The 12108-nt window shown below is 55.6% G+C and overlaps 1 protein-coding gene across 8 annotated transcripts in view; it reads left to right on the top strand.

Moving 5' to 3' along the window:
• The window catches only part of LOC133349119 (receptor-type tyrosine-protein phosphatase kappa-like), a 149304-nt gene that overhangs the window by 58399 nt on the left and 78797 nt on the right, over positions 1–12108 (top strand). For all 8 annotated transcript variants that reach the window (XM_061562316.1, XM_061562315.1, XM_061562319.1 and 5 more), the window contains exon 8: positions 12–192. In XM_061562316.1, coding sequence (XP_061418300.1) covers positions 12–192 — 181 coding nt within the window. The remainder of the gene's footprint in view (positions 1–11; positions 193–12108) is intronic.

Genomic DNA, 12108 nt, shown 5'->3' with positions numbered 1-12108 from the left:
GTGTCCCCCAGGTGGAGTACCGCATGCCGCAGGGCGCGTGGGCGGAGATCCACCCGGTGGACACGGCGACGTACAAGCTGTGGCAGCTGGACCCCGACACGCACTACGAGGTGCGCGTGCGGCTCACGCGGCCCGGAGAGGGCGGCGCCGGCCGCCCCGGGCCCCCCCTCATCGCCCGCACCAAGTGCGCAGGTGAGGACGACGCGGTGCCCCCCCCCCCGCCCCCGCTTACCACTGCCGCCAGACCGCCCCCCACCAATCCCCAACCATCCCCAAACCACCTTGCTTGGATGCTTGTCGCAAAGCTTCATGCTTCGAATTCCGGTGGCCGCCGCGGTTAGCCCCACGGCGCGTATCGACCGTGACTGCGCTGGGCGCCCGTCGGCTTCACGGTGGACGTCAAGGACACTGTGACGTCACTGGCAAGAGTTGGCCGTTGTGTGCCGACGCCAGGGTCCACATTTGCCAACGTTCAAAATGACATCGCAAATTCCTGAATTGGGATCACAGACAGGAACAGTCATCTCGCCCCCTACTGGCAGACCAATGCCCCAGGTCACCTGGTTGAGCAATGTCAAATAATGAAACCGATCCATTCCAGGATTATCCCCTTGCTGAGGAGGCAGCTGATGTCCTGGGGAAGCTGTCAGTGTCCCCGGGACATTACAAATTTTTTGAGTCCAGGTCGTTACTTCGTTTCCTCACAATAACGACGACAGCGCCTCGAAGCAACGCATCCACCTGTGGCTCTCCCCTCTCCTGGTGTCGCGAGAGGGCCCTCCCTCTCTTCTTCCGCCCATGATGCGTCGCGGTTCTTTGTAGCTCGGCGGTGATGACCGTATCACCTGCGAACCAGGCGGCGTAGTTTCCACCCCCGCCTCCGCACCCCCCTCCCGCACCCCCTCCCGCACCCCCTCCCCCGGGTCGTCGTCGTCTGTGATACATCGGTGTTTTTGCATGGAGCGCGCACGGCCAGTGGCGGTGGCGGCATGAGCGAGCAAACCGAGCAAGGCCTCGGGGCCCCTATTTGGGGCCGTAGGGACTCCCGGAGGCTCTAGGAGAGAACCAGGACCTGGGAGAGAACCACGTGGCCTCGGCCGGTACCTCGTGAGTTCTTCGCCGCTTTTCGCCGTAGCTTTCTTCTTCACAATTGATTGCCTTGGCAACTGATTACAAAGTGGATGATCGTTTACTTGTGATTAAAGGTTAAGATGGTGCGATTGTCTAAGTGCGTCTCGCTCACGCGTGTGTGAGGGTGCGTGCACGCGATGTGTGCATGTGGTGCTGGCCAGCTGTGTCAGCTGTGTCGGCCTTCATAGGTGTTCACGAACAGCACTTGCCCCAACAGTATGTTGAAGCTATTTAGGGGAGCTTTGTCTTTGCGTGTTATTGTGCACCACGCATCAAGTTGAGCGAGCATCACGCAATGACAGCACGTTAAAGACTTCACCAGGCCGCGTGAGTGCTGCTGCTGCTGAGGATGATGCCAATGTCATCGATACCTCTGTCTGTGTTTGTGACGTTGCTATTGATCGTCGTGTTCGCAGCGAGGGGGCTATTTATGAACATTAGCAATGATTCTGCTGATAATCATTGATGGTGCTGCTGATGATGGTGTTGACATTGATGGTGCTGCTGATGATGATGTTGACATATGTGGTGGTGGTGGTGGTGGTGATGATGGTGATGACGCCGATGACATTAATCTTGCCGCCACTGCTGCTGCTGTTACTGATGATGGCGCGCGGAATAAGAGATTGAGTCACCGCTGCTGCTCGTTTCCTTACCAACAAATGAGGCTTCGCATTCGGGTGGCAGCATCCCCCTCGAGGAGGATGGCAAGTAACATCTAAACCATTCCTGGGCCTCCCCTAGGTCGACTCGGCCTTAAATGAGCACCTGCTACTTTGTGTCAACATCGGCGGCCGTGCGTGTTGCTGGCCGCACTCCACCCCCTCGTTTTCGCTGATAGCACTTGCCCAAAGAGTCTATGCAGGCTATACGGGGGATCTTTGTCTCTGTTGTGCGATAACAGTATGCAGACGGCTCCACTCATTGCCTTTGTTTGGCGGTTCCTATGCAACGGTCATTAGTAGAGCGCTGTAAGATTAAACGTGCAGTCCTTAATATCGGCTCCTCAACAAAATAACACGTATCTCGCTTCGGAATATAATTAAAATCAGGCGCTGCCGCCGCTGATATCAATAATTGGGAATTTTCGAGTGCAGGATAATCCCAGAGAAGGGAAATGAAGGCAGTGCCCCACGGTCCGACAGTGCGGTGGGTGGCACGGCGACGCTACGTGGATCGGTTGCCTCCGGCGCAACAGAGGAGGGCGAGAGCAGTGGAGCTCATCTCGGGCCCTCGCAGAGTCTCGGAGGGCCCTGGAGGGAAGTCGGCTGACGTGGCCTCGGGGCATGCGGCGTGAGAACAGAGGGGAGGGCAGGAACCACGTGGGGCGAAGGAAGGCGATGAAAGCGATGGATGTGGAAGCGCCAGGGTGGAGATTGAGAGGCAGGGTCTACAAAGAGGTGGATCGGAGAGGTGAACCGCGATGTGAAGGACTTGCGGAGTGAGCGGACCTCGAGATGACGGCCTAGGGTGGGGAGAGGAGCAGGACGGTGCAGCCCACGTGATGAGCGAGAATAATGACAGGAAGAGGGAGATGAGGATGAATGTAGATTGGGTTGCAGAGATGGGGTGCTGCTGCTACTGCCGTGGTGTGATGGTCAGCTCACTGGAGTTGCAATGGAAGAATGCACCGGTTCTATCTTCCGACGTGGCAGCTTGAAAGGGTGGTGCAAGCTTCTTAAATACCCGCCGCCTCTGTCGTCCCAGCAGTACGAATGGGTTCACACCCCAGTCAGTCGACCGGCAGGTCGCGTGCATTGGGGTAAAGTGTGGGCATCCCACCTCCTTCAAGATGGCTTTGCCAGTGTGGACGAGTTAGAGAGCAAACACCCTCTCGAGGGGTTCGCTCAAGCTCCCTGGGGGGGGGGGGGGGGGGGGGGAGCCCTTCCGCCAATGGTGGAGCGAGCACTTGCAGGGCCGCGCCTTTACCTTTCGTGGCCAAGCGAGAGGATGGGGAGCCTGCCACGGGTAGCCCAGCGGATGACCACAATGTACAGATGTGGTTTGGGAAAGTTCCAACGTTTAATTCGTTTTTGATGGGCTTTGCTCCCCTCTGAATTTACAGCACGGAGAGTGAGCGCGGGAAAGAGGGAAGAGAGGGAGAGCGGAGCTGTGGAGGTCGAGTGGGTGGGAAGCGAAATGTTGGCTTGCGAGTGTGTGTGGCATGTGCGTTTTGCATATTGCGCGTGTGTGCGTGTGTGCGTGTGTGCGTGTGCGCGTGTGCGCGTGTGCGCGTGTGTGCCCACGGCACTTATCGGCGTGTGTGTTGCCGTTAACGCTGCGCTACGAACCCAGCGACCCGTTGACAATTATCTGAACCGCTCCTGCCCCTCCCCTAGATCGACTCGGCCTAAAATTAGTACCTGGTGCAGTGTTTAAACATCGCCACTGAGGAGACAAAGGCGGCCGATCGTGGTGTTGGCCACCCACCCCCTCGCTGACAGGAATTGCCCTAACATTCTTTTAAAGGGATGTTTGCCTTTTATTTACACACATACGCGTGTCTTCGCTGCGTATATATCTGTAGGCACGCAGGCCGGCGCGTGTGTCCGTGTTGCTCGTTCAGTGAGACACGGAAGTTAATCAACAGCTCTGGGAGAACGAAAAACCAATTATCGCGTCGATTCTCGCCGCTGCGCTGTTGCCAATCATCGCGCGAGTTCGACTCCCGGTGCGGGCGTGAGTCTGAGAGAGATTCCAGATCCTCCCTCCACCTCCCTCACTACCTCCCTCTCCCACAAGCACCACGCGGTGGGGGGGGGTTATAAGCAATACAGGCGGAACTGGCTTCACGAATCCTTGCGGATTTGGAGTTATTTGTGCGTCAATCTGACAAATTGGCCTGCGTTGGAGCGATAGCTGCTCGTCACCGACGGCTGGCTGCTCGCGCTCACCACCAGAGGCCCGCACGCCGCGGCGTGTGTGTCCCAGCGCCCTGTGTCTGTGTGCGGTGTGTGTGGGTGGTGTGTCTCTGTGTGTGTGTGTCTGTGTGCGGTGTGTGTGTGTGTGTCTCTGTGTGTGTGTCTGTGTGTGGGTCAGTCATCTCAGTCAGTCGACCCATGGCACCTGGGTCTGTCCCGTGACTTCCTGCCAGCAGGCGTTCGACACTTCATTTGGCCTTTAAGTGCACATGGCCTGGCACAGACGCCGTGGTGACGTCACCGCCACTCAGTGGCAAATGGCGGTTGTTGCTGTTGTCTGTGTGTATGATGTGTGTGTCTTTGTGTGTGATGTGTGTGTCTGTGTGCGTGATGTGTGTTTGTCTGTGTGTGTGATATGTGTGTGGCTGTGCGTCTGTCTTTGTGTGTCGGGAGTGGTAGTGTAGCGGTTAGTGCGCTGCGCCAGGAAACCCAGGGACCCGAATTCGATTCCCGCATATGGTCAACACCAGTGACGCTGATCTGAACCGGTCCTGGGCCTCCTCGCCTAGGTCGACTCAGCCTCAAATGAGTACCTGGTGCGGTGTGTAGACCGCCACTTGGGGAACACAGGAGGTCAGGCGTAGTTGCTGGCCACCCAGCCCCTAGTGTGCCGTACCGGCCTTCATCGGTGCTCGCTAACAGCACTTGCCCTAAAAATCTATCCACCAAACCCTTCCTCGAATGTGTGTGTGATTTCGATTTAAAGCTTTCGTGACTCCAGAGATTCTTTGAACCCCCCCCCCACCTCCTACGCATTCCACAAGTAGTGACTAATCCCATATCATAAATATGCTAAATTCCTCTTGATATGCAAATTCCTTTGTCAAGCCGGCCCTTCCCCCTCCAACCCAACTTAAATATACGCTGCCAAGCCTGGTGGTGCTCATTCAGACGCTGTTTTCCCGACAGACCTGTTCTTCACCTGAGGACGGCTGCTTGCGTTGTGGCCGAAACGTCGTGAGAATTATTCTATTATGTTTTATTTTTATTATTTTATTATTTCCCTTCTACGTGACTTTACCAAAAGAACCAAGAAGATGTGTGTGTGTTTATGTTTTTACTCAATTGGGGTCACACCGCAGAAATCATCGCTCCCTCTTGGCAGAACTGATGCCCGCTTGAAGGCCATGTGCCGCGTCACCTTGTGGCATTATTTCCGTGCAGGGACAGCTACCACTGGGGGTGCACCTCTTTAGATGTGTTCAGACGAGATGCGATGCAAGTCGCGCGCCGGGCTCTCTATCAAGCGCAGCTCACGACGCGGTGGCGGCGTGCCTCCAAGTGGCGTATCCTCCACGTGGTGACCCACGTGGTGACCCACGTGGTCCTCTTCCTGTCTCTCAGCACAGTTCCCAGCGTGCACCTCTCCATGCTTCTCTGCACATCGCGATCAAGACACGACCACGACTCCCCGTCGCTTGCCCATTGTTGTTCGGCACGATGTCCCACGTTTCGCTCCAGGGTTACACGTCAGATAGCTATGCAGCAGCAGCAGAACAATCGAAATGACCTACGCAAGCAGCAGAATCGTACGCCTTCTGTCTCCATCATTGTCATCATCATCATCGTCGTCGGTGATGTCTCGAGCTGCCGTCGCTGCTCCTCGCTGACTTAGGAGTCGTCTGCCGTGGGCTGAGAAGCGCCCCGCGGGAGCTCCTCGCTTCTCGCTGGGCGCCGTGCGGTCACGCCGGGGCGAGCAGCCACGCTCGCTCCCCGAGCCACGTGCCGGCCACGATCCTTGACGAGTGAGGAGCTGCGCATGGGGGGGGGTCTCTATGAGGCTATGGGTCTCTGGGTCTCTATGTGAATCTATGGGTCTCTATGTGAGTCTATGGGCCTCAGTGAGAGTCTATGGGTCTTCATGTGAGTCTATGTGCTGTAAGAATGGCGCGAACACCAAATGCACATTTCGCCCGCCCCAGCTCTCGGCCATGGCGGTGGCGGCAGTGGCTGGTAGAGGAGAGGGAGAGGCCGCCGAGCCTGCGCTGGTGCCGTGAGCTGCCAGTGCCGCTGCAGCCGATGATTGGCCCCGTGGGAGCGTCGATCGCTCATACTGACGCCTTCCATGAGAGCCACGCGGCGGGGCGGTGCTGGTGGTGGTACTGGCGGTGCCAGTGGTGCTGGTGACGGTGCTGGGTGCAGTGCCGGTGGTGCTGGTGGTGGTGCTGGCCGTGGTGCTGGTGGCGGTGCTGGCGGTACTGGCAGTATTGGTGGTGCTGGCAGTGCTGGTGGTGGTGCTGGTGGTGGTGCTGGTGGCGGTGCTGGCGGTACTGGCAGTATTGGTGGTGCTGGCAGTGCTGGTCGTGGTGCTGGTGGTGGTGCTGGCCGTGGTGCTGGTGGCGGTGCTGGCGGTACTGGCAGTATTGGTGGTGCTGGCAGTGCTGGTCGTGGTGCTGGTGGTGGTGCTGGCCGTGGTGCTGGTGGCGGTGCTGGCGGTACTGGCAGTATTGGTGGTGCTGGCAGTGCTGGTGGTGGTGGTGGCCCAAAGCCTCCCCACGTGCTCGCTTATTTTCCCGTCAAATTGCCATGTGCTGCGTTGGGCCGGGTCCCGGGTAAATTGTTTTTTTTCATAAGCCCACACTGCGGAAATAATGGCATTAGGAGAGCCCCTCGCGTATTTGCGAGCGGCCCAAAGTTCCACGGCGAGATTGCTGGAGGGTGATTGTCGTGTAGAGCGTGGGGTCTGCGAGCGCGGCACGCTTTATTTATTTATTATTGGAACAAATTCACGGCGATAACAATTTTCCTGGAGGAGAGAGACGGGAGTGCGATGGTGGGGTGGGGAGCAGGGGGGGGAGGAGGAGGCAAGCGGCGCTGGCCGCCGCGATGATGCGGGCCGCGATGATGCGATCAAGGGAGGGAGGGAGGGTGCAGCTCTCCTCACCCCTGAGGAATGCATTTGTTGTCCTGGTGGATGTTAAAAAAAGACATGGGCGGTGAGACACCATACACCTCCTCGGAGCTCGTCCACAAACCCTGTGAGCACAGGGGCACGGGGGCCATCGCACCGTGATTTCCGGGCCTCTGTCACTCTTGTTGTTGTCGTTGTTGTTGGGCGCGCGAGTGGGAATGAGGTGAGATGGACGCGCCGGGGATCGCCGCTGGCTCCCGAGCGACGCGTCGCAAATCGCTGCGTGCGGCCCCTCGAATTTGCGGCAGATTTTATTTTCCGTCGCGTGGCAGAGAGCAGGCGAAAGGTGGCGGGGTCGGGGGCGGCGGGGGCCCAAATAGAGTCAGGAAATTTCAGGGCTGTGCGAGATTGCCGAGGTTGTGCATCCATCACTGCTGTAGTGGTTTTTGTTGTTGTTATTATATCTGCCTGCCTCCCTCCATCCTTCCCGCTTGCTCGCTCACCCAACTGCTTGTCCGCCCACCCGCTCGCTCACTTGGCCACTCGCCCACTCGCTTGCTCACCCACTCACTCATCCACTCACTCGCTCACCCACTCATTCACCCACTCACTTGCGCACCCACCCGCCCGCTTATCCACTCGCTCGCCCGTCTGGCCAGCTGCAGACAGTGTTGCTTGGAGTTCGTGTACCAACATTGACCCCTCCCTTTTCTTACCTCCGCGAGAGGGTGACAACGTCAATGTCTATGTGGTGTCTGCACGTTGCTCCAGCTTTCACCGGCCACTCTTCTCGCTGGCTTCTTGCCCTGCCGTTCGGTGCGGGCTTCTCCAGAGCTCTCTGCGCTCTGTTTTTGGGTCGTGACGCATGTTGTTCGGTGCAATGTCCGACGTTTTACTCCACGTGCCGGCTGATTTTTAATTGGGTTCCTGCGGTTCCTGCAGAAGCTGCCACAGTGGATGTCCTCGAGTCTCCATGGTTCAGGACCCTCAATGCCCAATTGCATCAGAAACCACTCTTACTTGGTGGACATGTCAGTGCAGTGCTTTGATTTAAAGGCAGGTGGACTCTCTCCATGTTTCTCTCTGTCTCCTCGTCTGTCTCTGTTTGTCTCTGTCTCCAAGTCTCCTGGTCTGCATCCCCATCTCATATTATGTCCCTATCAGTGTCGCCATTTGTCGAGCCGTCTCTGCGTCTCCCTGCCTCGTGTTCTCTGTCTCCCCGTGTCTCCCCGCGTCTCCCTGTCTCGTGTTCTGTCTTCCCGTGTCTCCCCGTGTCTCCCTGCCTCGTGTTCTGTCTCCCCGTGTCTCCCTGCCTCGTGTTCTCTGTCTCCCCGTGTCTCCCCGCGTCTCCCTGCCTCGTGTTCTGTCTCCCCGTGTCTCCCCGTGTCTCCCTGCCTCGTGTTCTCTGTCTCCCCGTGTCTCCCCGTGTCTCCCTGCCTCGTGTTCTGTCTCCCCGTGTCTCCCTGCCTCGTGTTCTCTGTCTCCCCGTGTCTCCCCGTGTCTCCCTGCCTCGTGTTCTCTGTCTCCCCGCGTCTCTGTCTCGGTGCGATAATTTTTCGTACAATTTTTCAGAAATGAGTGCACGAGTAAACACGTAAATAAATGCCAGCGTAATAAGGAAAGACAAGACATAATAACCAGTTATTAACGTCACACCATTTTATTTCCATTTACAGTTTCACGTCTAACAAAGTGCAGTGACAGTTCTCATTTTGAGATGGGTTTTATTTTCTTTCTGCGGTGTTATCGCCGCGCGCAACGCGCGGACAAATGACGCTCGCCATGAGAGAAAAAAACTTCATTACAATTCCCGTTACTCGAGAGGAAAGAGGAGGCAGAGAGAGAGAGGGGAGAGTCCTGAGAGTGCTCGCAACAAAAAGCCGTCTCGTCTGCTTCCAAACGGTTGCCATCCTCTCCCCTTTGTGTGGTTCTCCTGCTGAAAGCCACTTTAGGCCGCTGCTCTTCATCGCTGGAGATGTTTACGGCGTGAATCGGCCCGGCCGGGCGAGCGCTTGGGCGCGAGAGTCCGTGCAGTGTAGCGGACAGCGCGCTGCGCTACGAACCCGGCACCCGAGTTTGATTCGCACTCGCTCACGGTGATAAAATGACACTATGCAACACAGTTTTTCTTCCTGGGTACTAAGTGTTATTTCGTCATTGCTTATGCCGAAAAAGTATAGAAAATGGCTATTATTCCCCACAAACTTTACTTCTGTGAGCAGGACAGTAATATTTTGAAATTTACATATTTTCAATGAGAATACGGGCGACTTTGGGTCTTTTCGTTCACCTAAAGTCAGAAAAAAAACATGAATCAAAATTAACTTGTATTTATACTAAAGTAATAAAAAATTACTACAAAAGATTTAGTAGAAGTGAGTGGTTTTTCGAGATGTATGATTATACTGTAAATTACTTTCACAAATCAGCCCCCAAATGTAGTCTCCCATCATGTTCTTGTCGTACTGTCCTTGGTAGTGGCGTTCAAAGTCCAGTATATCCTGGTGGAAGCGCTCGCCTTGCTCCTCCGAGTACGCTCTCATGTTCTCCTTGAATTTATCAAGATGATCATCAAGGATATGGACTTTGAGGGTCACCCTCCAGCCCATTGTGCCGTAGTTCTTCACCAGTCTCAACCAGCTCCACAGAGTTGTCGACCTTGTGATTGCCCAGGAAGCCACGGACCACTGCGACAAGCTGTTCCAAGCCGCTTTCTCCTTACTAGTGAGATTTTGGGGAATTAATTGCACTCCAGGATCTTCTGTATCTGTGGTCCGACGAAGACACTGTCTTTGACCTTTGCTTCAGACAGCTTAGGGAAGAAGTCGTGAAGGTACTTGAAGGCTGCCGACCCCTTATCTGCATATCTGACAAATTGATTCATAAGGCCCAATTTGATGTGCAGTGGTGGCATCAGCACCTTCCAGGGGCCCACCAGTGGCTGCCACTTGACGTTGTTCCTTACCACAGAGAACTCGGTCCGCTGTGGCCAGTGCTGCCTGTGGTAGTGCGCCTTGGTGTCCCTGCTGTCCCAGAGACAAAGATAGCAGGGAAACTTGGTAAAACCGCATTGGAGACCCATCAGGAATGCCACCATTTTGAAGTCTCCGATGCCCTCCTAGCCGTACTCATCATACTTCAAGGTGTCCAGCAAGGTTTTGATGCTGTTGTAATCCTCTTTGAGGTGCACCAAGTGAGCCAGGGGAAGAGATGGGTACTTGTTACCATCATGGAGCAGCATGGCTTTGAGGCTCCTGGATGAGCTGTCAATGAAGAGGTGTCACTCATTCTGGTCACAGGCGATTCTGATTGTCTCGAAGAGACTGGTCACATTGTGGCAGAAGCAGAAGCCCATCTTGACGGTGAAGAAGCTGCAAAAAGGTTGGTGAAGCTTCCTCTGATCTGCTACTTGCACACTTTCATCCAACAAGTTCCACTGCTTGAGCCTCGACGTCAAAAGCTCGGCATTGGACTTGGTGAGACCAACATCTCTGATCAAGTCGTTGAGGTCTTTGTGGTTGGGCAGTATGGGTTTCTCTCCTCAGCTCCACCTCTGAAATTTCCATCTGCATCTACGTCTTCCTCGCTCTCTGACTTGCCGCTCTTTTCTAAAGGCAGCTGCTCTCTACTTCCAGAGGAGTGGGTACGGGGAGCTCATGGCAGTGTGGCACCGGGGTGATGGATGGATGAAGGAAGGTCCGGATACGTGATAGCAGGTGCATTCTTGCCAGTCCGACGTTTGGAAGGGTCCACCATTCAGAAGTAGCAGTTGCTTGAGTGGCCCGCTCCGATGTGGTGCGGTGAGATGCTTGATGCTTGTCACCGCCCAGAGAGATTTGTCAAATTGTGTGACGCCGTCAACGCCATTATCACCATCGTTACAATCCACACTGTCGGTTGTTCATCGTCACCGTAATGGATGAAGATCAATATTGATCACCGTTATCACTCTCGACACCACAGTAATTGTCACCTTTGCATTCACTATCAGTTAACTATTATCATGAATTCAGTTAAATTGTAATCATGAGCATCATCATTATTGTCATCATCGTCAGTTACTGAGAATCAAGTATCGTTGATTTCATGGTCATCATCACCACCACCACGACCATCATCATGGCATCATCATCACTCGTTGTCATGATGTTGATAGATTATCACAATGTGAGAGTAAACTGACTGAGATCAATACCAGGTGAAGCGTCTGGCTCAGCGTATTTTTTAGGACGCTGAGTCTCACGTCTCGTGTTCAGGAGCGCTCTGTGTTGGGATTTTTGGCAAATTGCAAGCGTGATTCGTCGTGCTTCATCAACTCGGAACAATCCGGGGGTCAACACGAGCGGGCCAATGCTCTCATCTCCTTTCCGTGGCCCTGAGCCAGCGGTGGAAATTCCACATTCCTATGGCAGTGGCCGGTGTATACGCGAAACAGACACTGCCGGCTTCACACACACGTGGCGGCCGTGTATCTGACCCCGGAGGGGTGGTGAGGGGTGGTGAGGGGTGGTGTGGGGTGGTGAGGGGTGGTGAGGGGTGGTGAGGGGTGGTGTGGGGTGGTCAGGGGTGGTGTGGGGTGGTGAGGGGTGGTGAGGGGTGGTGAGGGGTGGTGTGGGGTGGTGAGGGGTGGTCAGGGGTGGTGTGGGGTGGTGAGGTGTGGTGAGGGGTGGTCAGGGGTGGTGTGGGGTGGTGTGGGGTGGTGAGGGGTGGTACCTGTTGCGGTGTGTAAACATCGCGACTAGGGAGACAAAGGCGGCCGGGCGTGGTTCTGGCCTTCATAGGTGCTGATCGCTAACAGCACTTGCCCCAAATGTTAGTCAAGGCTCCATGGGGGATCTTTGCCTTGTGTGTGTTTGTGTGGAGGGAGGCATGCATGCGTGCGTATGAGCAGGGGTGAAATTACTTCTGTCGACCGTGAATGCGCGCACCTGCCGTGTGAACCTGGGGTGTGGAAGCAATGAGCGAGTGGGCGGGAGAGAGAGGAGGGGGGAGGAGAAGGTGAGGCCGCGTGGGAGTGAGGAGGACATCGGCTCAACCATCACCCAGTGTCGCCAGTCTCTGTCGAGAGGGCCCCACTCACCTCTGTGTACCTACAGCAACAGCGGCCATCATCATCATCGCCATCAGGATCAATCCACTGCTGGATTGAGGCCTCGTAAACCCGTAGCAATCTCCCACGGATCTGCAGCGTAACGATTCACACAC

Source organism: Lethenteron reissneri, chromosome 29 (assembly GCF_015708825.2).
Source record: "Lethenteron reissneri isolate LAM-NWPU_2019-01 chromosome 29, ASM1570882v1, whole genome shotgun sequence".
Taxonomy (NCBI): domain Eukaryota; kingdom Metazoa; phylum Chordata; class Hyperoartia; order Petromyzontiformes; family Petromyzontidae; genus Lethenteron; species Lethenteron reissneri.
This window is presented reverse-complemented; position numbering and strand designations above follow the sequence as displayed.